The sequence below is a fragment of the Megalops cyprinoides genome, chromosome 16 (assembly GCF_013368585.1).
Source record: "Megalops cyprinoides isolate fMegCyp1 chromosome 16, fMegCyp1.pri, whole genome shotgun sequence".
NCBI lineage: Eukaryota > Metazoa > Chordata > Actinopteri > Elopiformes > Megalopidae > Megalops > Megalops cyprinoides.
The window spans coordinates 15,760,615-15,774,833 of record NC_050598.1 but is presented as its reverse complement, the minus strand read 5'-3'; the positions used below and the strand labels follow the sequence as shown (position 1 = coordinate 15,774,833).

Genomic DNA, 14,219 nt, shown 5'->3' with positions numbered 1-14,219 from the left:
GACTGCACTGTGTGCTTTTGTTTCACTCGTTTCTCACTGCGAGTGGCTTTTATCAGCCTGGGCCAAACACAAAGTTATGTACACAAGTGCAAGTGGCAATGGTCACGCGGTGTGGCTTGATTACTGTAAACCCCACAGAGAGCCACATGGTCGCATGCTAATGGACTGACACAGGCTGGGGTGTCCTATTACTGCGCCTTCCCCGCGCCACAGCTTCCATTAGCATTCAGGCGGCGCGCGTGAACCGACAGCCAAGCCGCTTCTCTCAAAGTCCATGAATAACATTAAAGCGAGCAGCTCTTGGTGGGTGGACAGCTGCCTCACTCCCACATGCCGGGTTACGTGTAGCAGCTGCCCTCGTGACCGCGCTAGTTTCTAACGACCCCCACCCCCTCGCCTTCATTGGCTCTCCCCCAACAGAGGACACACAAAAAGTGAAGGTGGGGTCCTATTACATGATGAATATGCATCTGAGGCAATGCCACGCTTCATGGTCAGAGGTTTCATGCATTGGGAATCAAATGACATGAATAAATTAGAACAGGCAGCAGTGGTGATGATGCAGTTCCCACATTTGGATGTTTTGCTAGAAGAGACCTCTAAGATGGCACACCTCTCAGACCTGATGCCCCAGCTCCACCGGTACCTCAGACAGGAGCTTGCTTTGTCTGTTCCAACCTCTTCTGTAAGACCATTAAATCTACACAGGAACTGCAAGTGGCCTATGCATCAGGGAAGAGCTTCTTGCTCATCTGCACAGGTTAGAATAAAACATTGTCCCCTGTGAATTGTGAAAATGGATTCAATGTCTGTTTGTAGTAATAACCATTCTATATACTATAGATAATATCTAAACAGACATGAGAGTAGTATTTCCTGGGAGCTGTTCATATTGATCAATGGATTGTGAGATTCTTTCAACTGGATGGACGCTTTCACTAAACCGAAGGCTCTGGTTTAACCTGAGTGAGACACAGATAGCATTGGGTCTGTGATGAGCAGTTTGGGGACTTGAACTTCTCGCCAGCGGTCTGCTAACTGGCTAGCTGCCTTTCTCTGTTTCTGTCCCTGTCCGTCACTGTCCAGACTCGGACAACTCTCTCCTGCGCTACCTGAGCGACGACAAGATCCTAGTGATCCAGGAGGAGCCAGAGGTGCCGCGGGAGTGCAAGCGGGACACGGGCCGGCGCTCTCGCAAGAAGGGCAAAAGCCCCAGCAGCCCCAGCTACCCCATCAGCCCCACCCTGCTGGCTTCCACCGTCAGGCTGGACTCAGGACCCCCTGAGGGGCTGCCTTTCCCGCTGCCCGAGAGCAACACTGTGCCACTCTACCACGTGAGTTTCAGTCTGTTCCCCCTATCATCAGCTCCGCTGAGATTAGCTGGGCTGCAGAAAATACAGAACGCTGTGGAAATGACAGCTCGCTTCACATTTTTTTCTCCTGTGTAAGACCACAGCAAACACACAACACCAAAAATATTTGCAATTAGTGATGATGAAGGTATATAATGTGCATTGACAAAATCTTTATAAAATAATGTTTTCACTGCTGATGAGTGTGTTGGTCAGAGTGATGCTTGCTTACTTGATGGACAGCCTTGGGATGTCAAAGAGCATTGGAACATGGTCTGGGTATCCTGCACCAGTTGTGATTTCCAACAAATTGTCTTTTCTGGTTCAAAAAACCAGACAGCTGTCTCCCTTCAAATAGAAAGAAAGTGTTAACATGAGTTGATCTTTCTTCTGCATTACAAGACACAATTGCACCAGAGGTGCTGAAGTTGCATGAAATGGAACAAAAAGGGGCTGTGAGCTCTTCCTTTCTCACACACAGATAGCTACACCGTCAGGGTAAATCTGCATCACGGTGCCTGGGGCGGTGTATCCCAGCAACGCGGTGCTTCGGCCTTGGAGATGGCCAGAGACTGCTCTCACAGCACACAGATCCTCGTCAACAGAGGAGCTCAGTCTGGGGGGTGGGGGGGTGGGCTTGCAGGCCTCTCGCACGGACACACTCACAGTGACACAGACTGTCACTCTTGGGTGCAGGCAGCGCTCTCACAGGGAGGGGGTGGTGGGTGTGGCGGGCGGCATCAGCAGGCAGGCAGCAGCAGGTCTGTGATGGCCCGCATCGCCCCGAGGGGCGCGGCGAGAATCACATGACACGGGGTGCCGCTGGAGAGGTGGAGGGGGAGGCGGTCGGCATCTGCACCGAAAGCCACGTCAAGACTCATCCCCATCATGAGACGGGAGGTTATAAATACGCGCCGTCTCTCTGAGGTGTGAACAGCCTCGGATCGAGTTAATAATAGATGGAGAGGAGAGATTCGTGCTTGCGGGCCGGGGACGCGGGATTTGCTGAGGGGTTGGGGGTAGTTTGGGGAGGCAGGGGCTGGGGTGGGGGGGTGTGTGTGTGTGTGTGTGTGTGTGTGGGGGGGGGGGGGGGGGGTTGCAGGCAGCAGGCACAGGCACCGACCGGACCTCGGGATAGATTTGTCAGCCAAATCTGTGTCACCGCCTCAATTCAAGCCTGAGAGATTGAATGAGCAAACTCTAATGATGCTCACTCTGGTGCTGCGGGGCACCTGGATACATCATTACAGATCAGGACGTTCAGGACAACATTTCAGCTCTTTAAGGACTCATGTCATTTTCTCTCTCCCTGGTTGTCCTAAATCGTGATCAGAATGTATTTTGGATTGATCTTTCCTTGTCAAGTGTTGGTTGTGCTATAATGTCATAAGTAACCTACAGTGATGAAAAGGGGGAGAGGGGGTGGATGCGGTGGGGCTTCCACAGAGGCATGTGGGATTGACTTCGAGCAGTTTTACCCAGTTTTACCCAGTTTTACCCAGTAACCCCACATACACTTTTAGCCATGTGTATTTTGTTCATGTGTCCTGCTTCCTTGACACTCTTCTCTGTCTCCTGTCTTCTTCCAGAGAGCTGGGGACACACTGCGGGCAGATACTGACAGGTGAATAGATGCCCACTCTTCCTGAGTGTGTGTTTGGGTGTGTTTGTATATAGACATACATACTGCATCATTGTGTGATAATGTTAGTATGATGAAGGTACATTGCACTTAAGAGGCAGATAGGTTCCATGATGGACTTGTCAGTCACTCTGGACAAGAGTTCCTGCCAGAGTAAATGAAATAACTCATCATCATCATCATCATCATCATCATCATCATTGTCATTATCATCATCATCATCGTCATCATGAATATCAAGACATGTAGTATTTGTAATCTGGGTGGCAATTGGGAGGGTCTGTTACAGTCTAGGGTAGTGCATTCCCTCATTTAAATACAGGTTAGAACTTGATGAGTTAAGTATGTTGAATGGCTAACATGGTGGCTCACTTCTATTACTTTTTCCCATATGTAGATATGCTGGTTCTGGTCATGACAGACAAAGCAGTACATCCATGAGGAAGGTATGTCCCCCTGTAAATAAAATACTGTGATGCCCTATATAGATATCCCTATAGATAACCTGTAATTATAACTTAGATAACCTATATCTATCCCTAACCTAACCCTGTGTTTAAAAAAAAAAACAGAATTAAAAGTCACAGCAACTTGTACAACTCAATGTCAAATAGAGACAAGAGAGTGAAATGCAATATGGGAGTTTAAAATGCAATTCAATAACTACTTGGTGGATGGAAATGTGGAGTTGTGGTTGGGTAAAGGGTCTTGTGGAAAGGTTACAGGTTTGAGTGGGATGCTGCAGCTGTACCCGTAGGTGAGATACTTGACCTGAACTGCCTCAGTAAAATGCCAAACGGTATGATAATCAATAATGTGGAAAATGCAAGCAACGCAATTCACCATAAACATGTCTCCCAAGAAGGTAAAGAATGTTTAGTAGAAAAAAATCTAATAGCACAAGTATATTCCAAACAAGATTTGGCTTGCCTCAGCTTTTCACTAAAGCTGCAATGTTCATCGCAGAGTGGTTCCAAGTCTTGATTGATAGTACATTATTCAGACACCATGAGCGAAGGCAGCGGTCTTGGTTTGCTTATTTCTTTCCATCAAGAGAACATGCCTCTCAGTCTAATGTGTGGAGTTGTATCACAGCATGGTTCACTGTAGGCAGGGGTAAGCAGCTGCCCTGTCTGCACAGAGCATCAATCCTCCTAATCAGTTCCTGTTTCTCTGTCTCTCTTTTTTCTCTCTCATGCAGTCCTTTCATTATGCCTCCTTGAGAACTAAGACCAAAAAGAGAACCAAAGGTAATCAATCCCGGCTTCTGTTTGTGTGTTCTGGTGCACAACGTCACGCTCCGGATTTCCACTCAAGCAAGCTCTACGTGTCTCCTAATGTCTGCAGTACAAGCAGCTCAGTTGATTGAAGTGGCCAATTAGGAGCTAGGTGTGGAATGGAAGTTAGCAACACTGTCATTGTCCAGAGGAGAGGTTTTATTTTGCCAGGTGCAGATTTGAGGGGATGAGGTTATCACAGTATGGCATGGCAGGATGAACAAGGGTCAGGGGTTGTAAAAGGGTGGCAGGGCAGGAGGCGAAAGATGATGGGAATGAAGGGCCAGGGTCAATGATCATGGGGTACAGCGACAAATTTCACAGCAGCTGCTCCAGCAGGGTAGCGCCTCACCACATAAAGGTGGGGTCTTTGCACCCCAACTGTCCCATTGTCCTTCCCATGATCCTCAGTTCCATTGCTTTGTCCCCCCTAACAGGCTCTCTCACCAGCGGTAGCCGCCGGCGCATCTCCTGCAAGGACCTGGGGCACGGCGACTGTGAAGGCTGGCTGTGGAAGAAGAAGGATGCCAAGGGCTACTTCACCCAGAAGTGGAAGAAGTACTGGTTCATCCTGAAGGACTCCTCGCTCTACTGGTACACCAACCAGAATGTAAGAGCTGCTCTTAGTGACTGTTGTATCAGAGTATACTTGGCTTCCATTGCCTAGCCAGATTGCACAAGTTAGGGCTTGAACAGTGTTATGCTCACATTCACTGGGAACGTTGTTAGCCTGGTCTAAGACTGTTGGTCATTTAACTTGAATGGATACAGTTATGTTCTATTGTGCTGGAAGTCAGTCTGGATAAGAGTGTCTGCTAATGTAATGCTCTGGAGCACATGGCAATACTAGTAACAGAAGAGAAAAAAGAAGAGATTGATAAAGAACTGATGGATTTTGGGTATTGATTTGTGGGACAATACAGCATGAAAATAATGTTCAGAATATCCATAATGTGATGTTGTAATGATGTGGAGGAACAGCTCTCGCCAGCATCAGCGATATGAATCAGATGCTGAATGCATGCACCACACAAGGTAACAAACATGTGACACTAAACATCTGGTGTAAGTTTATATAACAATAGGCACCAGTTGTGAGAAAAATATTCCATCACAAAGGGTACTGTGAAGAGATTTCTTGGGTTTGAATGTGAGGTGGCCTTAATTCAATAGTGTCCAGCCTGTTTCTTTACTAGCCAGAATATGGAGTCTGGCTCTCAGACACTAACAAGCTCCCATCTCAGTCTCAGACAGTGCTGCATCTATGTCTGCCCTGGTGATTCCCCATATCTCCCGTTGAATCTCGGGGATCAGATTTGTTTGCCATCTTTAAAATCACTTCTAATCATCTTTAATCAGACTTCGTCAAAACCTTCATCAGAACTCACAGAATTTCTCTCACCAGTCACTCATCACAGTCTGGCTGAAGGCAGTGACTCCATCTTACTCTTTCATCCCTCTTTCTCTCCCTCTTTTGTCTCTTCCTCTCGTTCTCTCTGCCCCCTTTCTCTTGTTCCAGGATGAAAAGGCTGAAGGTTTCATCAGTCTGCCAGAGTTCAGGATAGACAGAGCTATCGAATGCCGACGGAAATTGTGAGTGTTTTTTTAATTTCCCCCCTGACACAAACTTCCTGCCCCTTGTCACCTTCTCGTCTCCTTACTGAATAATGCAGAGCAAAGCAGATTTCATTTCCATGATTTATAATAAAGCTTCACGCATTGAGTTATGAGTGTGTGAAGACTGGCTGACGTCAGGTAAACAGTCCAATGAGAGATGAAAGCCAGTGAAAGACCGCCGTCTGATTTCCTCTCTCAGAGTCAGACAAATTAACTGAGCCGCACATTAAAAAGGGCTAAATATAGCCAGTACACAGATTGGCACGGTGCTTCTCCGGAAGCCATCGTTCCACCTAAGAGGCTGATTAGATTCTGAGGTCAACGCGATGACAGATGCGGAAAATGTCTTCTGTCTATGCTTTGCGTGTGTGTGTGTGCGCGCGCCATCAAGCATCCACTTAGACAAGGCGGCGTGTCTGTCAGTTCACACAACTCCACAATTTTGCAAACTCATTGACACCACAGCTCCACACAATTTAAGAAGGCGTGTGTGTGTGTGTGTGTGTGTGTGCAAGCGCACACACCAGAGAGTGAGTGAGAGTGTGTGGGGTCTGTTACATACTTTGTCTGTCACCTTTTCCAGACACTCAGACTCTCTCTGTCTCTGTCTCGCACAGTGCCTTCAAAGCCTGCCATCCCAAAATAAAGAGCTTCTTCTTCGCCACCGACTGTTTGGAAGAGATGAACAGGTACAAAGTAGACCCAAAAGCAACCCACAAAATTCAGTAACATCAGTCGCAAAAAAAGAATGCCAAATCTACTAAACCAGTAAACCTGTTACAGTGGCTCAGCATTCACCTTGAGGCCATGTGCTCATTGCCTATTCTATTGTGCAAAGCCTGACATGCACCGGGCGCTCAAACCCAAAATCATTAATATCTTTCACGCTCACAAAGAAACTTCACATCACTTTAGCCACAAGTATAATCAAAATATTGAAGGAAAACAAAGTGGCTAATCTTTCAATACCTGCAAGGGGAAGTGTACTCTAAATATTGCAACATTGTAAACCCAACAAATTCAGTTTGCACCTCTTTCCAAACTCCTCGCAGACACCCATGCCATGAATAAGTCACTGTAAAGGGAGAAAGACATTTCTTTTTCTTTGACGTTGGATCTATAAATGATTTATCTCATGCGGAAGAGTCAGTGTGTGAGCAGTTGACTGGGCAGACAGAGCCAATGCCCCGCAAGTTTGCTGAACCCCACCCCCCTTGGTGTTTAAAAAAAAAAAAAAAAAACTCTTTCGTAAACTTAAAGTGAAATCGTAATCCCAACCCAAAGCTTGGTCAAAGCCATGAACTTGTTTGCTTTTCATCCGTGACTGTGCCATCTGCTCCCTGCGAAAACAACACAGCCACAGACTCTTCCAACCATTCTGCTCACACTCTGAGCGTCTCACTTTAACCGTGTTTGAAAAGTGCCACATTCCGATGGTCATGTTTATGGAAAGGATTATTAAAAATGACTCAAACACATTACAGTCAATTGTAGGCTTAATATTCTTGTAGCAATTATGAGGGCCACAAATAATTAATATGAAGGTTTGAAATTTGTAGGAAATGAGGAAAGGAGGTTGCTTGCATATTGTTGTGGTATTTGCAGAGAGGATATGAAGTCAGTGATGCTGCACCTAGTAGTCTTTATTTCCTTTTGTTGTCGTTAGTTTACTTTTTAAGCAGTGGATACAACATCAGACATTTCATCATGGTGATATTGATAGGAAGATAAATTCAGACTGTTTTAGGTAAGTCTGCAGGACTTCCTTCTGTAAAAAGGCATGTCGCTGCTGCCTTTGACCTGAGCTCATTAGCCAGTGCCTACGGATACGAGTGTGATAAACATGTTTCGGTGCATATATGTGTGTGCGTGCATCACACACAAACACACATAATAAGGGAGAGAGAGACCTCTTTAAGAAAAAAGAGTCTCATCTGGAGAAACAGCCTATTTACTGGTTCCATAATTCTATTGTGAATTCTAGTGAATTCTTTTTAAAAGATTTTTCCTTTCCAGTGTTCTATTTGTGTACATGTGAGGTGACGTAATTGTGCATATTTCATGCCAGTAAGATTAAATGAAGTGATGATGAGTGAGCAGGAAGAGGCTGAATAAAAGCAGGACAAAGAGAGAGCATACCAAACAATTCTTGTGGATATGCATGCCCCTTGTTCCATTCCACTCTGTGGGATATGGGAGTGTAGCTGTCCATGGTGGTGAAAAACAGGCACGTCAGAACAAGAACATAATCCCTGCCCACTAGCGAAATCTCCATCATATTTCCACAACCACGGTAAGGTTTGGCTTTCTCCCGCAATCTCCGTGACTAAATTTAGAGCGATGACAGAGACGGCAGGGAGATGTAAATTATTTAGTTCCACGTTCGTTCCGGAGAGGAGTTACGCTGACCTCCTTATTTTCTGCTTTCCGTGCTCCGCTCTGTAACAGCACTGCAAACAAAGCAGCCCTGCTAGTAAACAGTGGGAGGCCTAATAAAAACCTAAGCGTGATGTTAACTCGCACAAAACAAAAGCACACTTTGCAAATGTGCTTGTGAAACATGTCACAGAAAGGTTAATTCCCCTCTGAAGACAAGATTCAGAGCGATGTTCATTTGTGAGTATGTTTTGTGCTGTGCTGCTAATAGTGAAGTCAAATTGTTCAGTTTTTTAGTAAAAAAAGTTGCCCAGTATTATCAAAAATCCACATAAATTGCCTCAGTTTGAAGTCAATGAAGGTTTTTGGCTTAAGATTTAGGCATTTGATAATGTATTGTCTTTTAATTTTAACCTTCTGAAATGCCAAATACATTGATTGTTGCTGAAAGCTCACAAATGAGCTACAAAGATCCTTATCTAGGCGTGATTTCAAAAGCATACATCCATAATGATGTTCTACCAAGATCTGATTACTCAGTGAAGTAAAACTTATGCACCAAAGGGGAAAAAACATTCTCTTAGGTCAGCAGTTATAGCTCTACAGGCTTTCCTGTCTGTCAGCTGTAATCACTGCCTTCTTTGCTCCATAATTGATGCCTTTTTGCTTCATTACATTGTTGCTGTATGGACACAGTGCTATATCTGAAAACATTAGACAAATAGCATGAAAAAGAGGTGAAAGGGAAGTGGAGATACATGGATTGACGCTGAGGGAGAGAAACAGATCATGTAAATCAGAGGGAGGGGAAGATGGGAAAAGAAAGAATGAACATGGAGGACAAGAAAAAGGAAGAGAGAGCCAGATGAAACGTGGTAGCAAAAGGGCTTTTCTGTGGCAGTAGCCATGTCATTTTCTTGTTTGTCACATTAGATTTTTACCTCAGTGGAGGTTGGCGGGCTAGGGGTTGGGTGGGTCTTTACTGCCCATGACTGGGGGAGTGGGGGATAGTCAGTGAAATTCTCAACGGTGCCCTTTGCCATCCAGGTGGATGAACCGGCTTGGACTGGCTGCCATTGGATACACACCTGATGATAAGGTGCCTCGCCCTGATGAAGGTGAGGGAAGATGGATGAAATAAATGTTATGCTACATCCTGTGTCTTCATCAGGTTTTAACAAGGCATATTGGAAAACGGATATTAAATGTTGATAATCATAATGTTACAACATACTTACAGCTACAACTAGTTAATGGGGCTAAATGATGACTCTGTTTAGCCCATTTTAACTGAATACACCACTGTGTCGAGGACCCCAAAGTTTCTGGATGTAATATAAAATCCATCTCAATATCTTTCAAAATGAGTTTGTTGATTTTTTTTCAGATTACTGGAGTGAAAGTGATCAGGATGACATTGATGGCTCTATGACCCTGAAGCAAGAGGGCCCCTCTTCAATGTGTGACATCTACCATCGCACCCCATCGGTGAGTGCTTAGTGCTTCCAAACACACACACACACACACACACACACACACACACACACACACACACACACACACACGCACACACACACACACACTTCACTGCCTTAGGAAATCACAGACCTGGAATACTCTGTCATTCTTATTTTTTTCTAGGGCCCTACGTGTTATTTTTTCGATTGTGCTTTTTTTCCTATTGTGCAGTGTTTCCAAATCAATAGAAAAATGATTGTGAAAGAAATGGTTCCAATCAGCCAAGAGCAGGCCTCTAAGCCTGAATAAAACATCAGAGCCGTGCTGCAGGCACAAGATCTCCAAACTGCCTCTCCTCTTTGCAGCGTGAGCACTACTGTCACATGGATCAGTTAGACTGCCCAGAGGTTGTTCCCTTTCTCACCACTAGATGGTGTAAAGCATACGGTCTGATGTGGTGCTGTACACTTTATTACAAGGAAGGAGAGTTCAATGTTCTGCTCTATTGAACATTAATGTGTACTGTGTACTTTACTATTTATTTATTTTTTTGTTGTTGCATTTGTAATAAAGACAATAGCATGATCATATTTTTCTCAACATCCTCCTTTTGTCTGAGATTTGTTCCAAAATGAACTTTTTACATGACACTTATCAGCCCTTTCTCCAGGGTGACTGGCATAGCTTGAAATGCCCCTATTATCCAGTTGTACTGCTGGATAATTACTGAAGCCATTCAGGTGCTTCAAGTACCTTAGTCAAGAGTACAACGGCAGCGTTTACACGCAACAGCTAATGGTTATGAGTCTGTGCCACTTAAATAAGTATAAGCTTCTCACTGTTTTCTCACTCTTGTTTACTCGGTTCCCTACTCCTGCCTGCCTCTCCTGTCCCTCATCCATGTCTGCGTCTCTTGGTGCAAAACCCTCCCTCCCGATCTCCCCTCCCAGGTTCACAGGGTTAACAGCCGTGACCACCTGCCCCGGTCTCAGAGCTCCGTGAACCTGATCCGATCCACTCCTCCCCCTGTCCTCCTGCAGGTCAACTCCTCCAGCCCCTTCCCTGAGAGCAAGCAGGGGCGCCACTTCTCCAGCGAGTCCACGTACTCGCATTCGTCAGCAGAGGACTCGCGGCCGGACGCCCCGGGCAGCGGCCACTCGTCGGGCTGCCGCTCCACGCACCGCGAGCGCCGCTCCTGGCAGGACCTGATCGAGACGCCCCTCACCAGCTCCGGCCTGCACTTCCTGCAGACGGTGCCCGCCGAGGGCGACTGTGGCGGCGGCTACGGGGGCGTGATGGGGGGCGGGCGGCTGGCCATGTCGCCTGACCGCTGGCGCCAGGCCACGCTGCCGGTGCAGAGGAGGCACCACCTGGACCGCGACGGGCCCTTCCCGCTGGTGGAGAGCGAGGAGCGCGGGCTCCACCTCCACCACCGCGCCCACAAGCAGCGCAGCCAGAGCCTGCCCCGCAACCGCGAGGTACGCGCTGCCAAGGGCAGCTTCCACCCCATTGGGCTGTCCGAGGAGCGCAGCGAGGACGACGAGGTGCCCTTCCGGAAGTACGGAGGCCCTGGCAAAGGGGGTAAGCTGATGCGCATGCACCCAAGGTTGTGAACCACACCAAACCCTGTCTAACTAAATTCACACAGACAGCCAAACAGCACACTCATCAGAATGCTTCCCTCTACTCATTTATATCTATCATCTCCTACTGGAGACACTGAAAACGCACACATCGGTGATCAATTCAATAGGAATACTCTCACATCCCACCCCTGGCCACTGCTGGATGGGAAGGCCCCACCTATAGCCTGAGGCCAGACACTGACTGCCATCCCTCTGACCACTTGGTCTCTGGATTTTCTGAACTGAACTGATGAATGTAGTTTATGTTTATATTCACAAGATTTCATTTGTTTCTGTTCTGTGCTTTCAGATGCATTTTCCTGCAAACAGGGAATAATTTCCAGTCTATTCTCCAAAAGGTTCTAGGTTTTCTAGTTTTTCACTACCCTCAAATGGAGATTGCTTTGTGATCGTGGCGTCATATACATGTGCAAAGAATCTCATAATTTTTGATTGGTTGATTGAGTTCTTATGAGCTGTGGTGTCCAACTTGCATAGTTTTGTTACATAACTGGTGAACAAAATATAAAAAAAAAATAAACACTGGATAAGGGGGAGTGATAAGCAGTTATGTTCTCTGTAGGCTCACTGTGAATAGAAAGCTGCTGGTGTCCTAATGATCAGAAACCAGAGGCAGTCCTGTATCCCCATTTCCCTGTGTATGTGGCAGGGAAAAATGTGCTGAAGTTTCATTTACATTTCTACCAAGAATTGCTGAGTGAGTCTAAATTTAAGGGAGCAGCAAAAAACACTCCTGTGATATTAACAAAATCCTGATATATTTACCTCACTGACTAGTTCTCAACAATCAGAGTGTCTATTTTTCCTCACGGTTCCTCATCACTTAACTATAGGCAGGTTCCCTTTCATTATTCCTCCCAGCTCTTCTTTCTTGTTAGACACTTTCTTATTTTGCTTTCTTAGTGGAAGAGCACACACATTTTAAGCATCACTCTGCATATATATATATATATATATATATATATGTACGTGTATATATGTGCGTTCATATATTTGTATATCAGCTTGTCTGCGTCAGCAACAAAGAATCCAGGCCTGACCTGCCTGTTTGTGTCCCCTCCTGGCCTGTCAGAATCCCGCTGTGAGGACAGCGAAATGGGCGGTTTGGATGGCCTGCAGGAGCTGTACCGCACTCTGGAGCAGGCCAGTCTGTCGGCCTTTGGCGAGCTCCGCCCCTCCACCAAGCAGGAGTACCGCCGCTCCTTCATCAAGCGCTGCAACAACCCTGTCATCAACGAGCAGCTGCACCGCGTCCGCGCCCTGCGCAGCACGCTCAAGGTACGGCAACCCGCCCACGATGCACCGCTCTGACCCTCCACACCCAAACGGAGTCAAGGGTGTCACAAGCATCAGAATTTCTGCTGTTCAGTCAGCTTTGCAAGAGTCCCACTTGGCTAAGATGAGCTCTGCTAGCGTTCATTTATTCCTTGTTATTTTGTTGTAGTCCACTGCCACGGGATGGGATGAGAATGTGTTGGTTTAAAATAGCAAACATATGCTCAGAATCTGTTCTGAGATGAGAGTTATGCTTTTATAAATGGAAATGAAATGCAGACTTAAATTCAATACAGCTGTAAAGCACTCTGTTTTTAATTCAGAGTGAGGTCTTCAAGGAAGGGTTATGATGTTTTGAATTCTTGCATAACCTTATGATTTGGGCCACTGGTGGTAAATGTCAAACAAGAAATGAAGAGAAAGAAATAAGACTTGTGTAATTTCATTCACACTTTCACACTCACAGTTAAGGACAAAGCACATTGTTTTTCGATGGAATGCTTACCATAACACCATTTTATCTAACAGGCTCTCCATTGTTGTTGAACTTTGCGGAGAGCTGTAGATTCTGCCTGTTGTTCATCAATGTCGTCAATCCGGCAAGGCAGCTCTCAGCTTGGTTCCATTTAAGCATCACTATTCCGAGACAGCAAGCTCTAATAGGTACGCTCTCTTCCCTGTCTACCCAGGCCAAAGAGAGTGAACTGGCCCTCATCAATCAAGTGCTGGAAGACCCCAACCTGACCTCCAAGAAGTTCCGTGAGTGGAAACAGCGCCACCACGAGCTCTTCATGGACATCTGCGAGTTCAGCTCGGGAGACACCGGAGCCGCAGAACTCTCGCCCTTGCTCACGCCCCTCATGTCACACACCCACTCCTTCATCGAGACACATGTGTGAGACACAGAGACGCAGGGAGGGGTCAGGGAGGTGGCAGAAGTGACACGGAGTCACACCACACTGGTACACCCCCCCCCCCCCCAACCAATCACCCCACTGTCTATTTCTCCCTCACAACAAACTGACTGACCAACCAACCACTGTAATAATGTGTAAATCCTGTACAGAGACCTACAGACTTAAAGAGAGTTGTGGTGTACATAATTTGGATAAAAAAGAAACAAGATAAGCCCTTGCAGGGTGCCCACTGCATGCCTGAAGAGAAAGTACTACCCTTTCTTCGTCTTCTGACTGGAAAATGGAACAGACAAAATGAGAAAAAAATGAAGAACGGAAAGGAAAAAAAAGGACAAATATTTGGGGTTTTACCATTTCCTTCTCTTTACAGTTTGATTTCTTTTTGTTCTGTTGTCATTCCTTTATTTTTTTATTCCTGGCTGGGCTGTACACTGAGGGAGCAATGTAGCAGTAATATGGACGCAAACCATTTTCACCACAACACTGTATTACTGTACTAAGACTTGCACCCACAACACTCAGAAAGACTACAGATTTTTATATTCATATAATATATAAATATATTTATACTATGATACTACTGATAATATTATTGTTTTTACATAAATATGGATGTGTTGAAACCCACAGATGCAAATTAAAGATTATTGAAGGGACTC

At 45.9% G+C, this 14,219-nt stretch overlaps 1 protein-coding gene across 3 annotated transcripts in view; it reads left to right on the top strand.

The window, feature by feature from the left end:
* Positions 1-13,670, top strand: part of LOC118791359 (connector enhancer of kinase suppressor of ras 2-like) — a 70,167-nt gene extending 56,497 nt beyond the window's left edge. For all 3 annotated transcript variants that reach the window (XM_036548698.1, XM_036548697.1, XM_036548699.1), the window contains 12 exons: positions 1,087-1,334; positions 2,942-2,976; positions 3,392-3,440; positions 4,196-4,244; positions 4,709-4,881; positions 5,791-5,864; positions 6,506-6,577; positions 9,312-9,382; positions 9,652-9,752; positions 10,763-11,303; positions 12,441-12,646; positions 13,333-13,670. In XM_036548698.1, coding sequence (XP_036404591.1) covers positions 1,087-1,334; positions 2,942-2,976; positions 3,392-3,440; positions 4,196-4,244; positions 4,709-4,881; positions 5,791-5,864; positions 6,506-6,577; positions 9,312-9,382; positions 9,652-9,752; positions 10,763-11,303; positions 12,441-12,646; positions 13,333-13,542 — 1,829 coding nt within the window. In that variant the 3' untranslated portion in view covers positions 13,543-13,670. The remainder of the gene's footprint in view (positions 1-1,086; positions 1,335-2,941; positions 2,977-3,391; positions 3,441-4,195; positions 4,245-4,708; positions 4,882-5,790; positions 5,865-6,505; positions 6,578-9,311; positions 9,383-9,651; positions 9,753-10,762; positions 11,304-12,440; positions 12,647-13,332) is intronic.
* Positions 13,671-14,219: the final 549 nt, after the last annotated feature.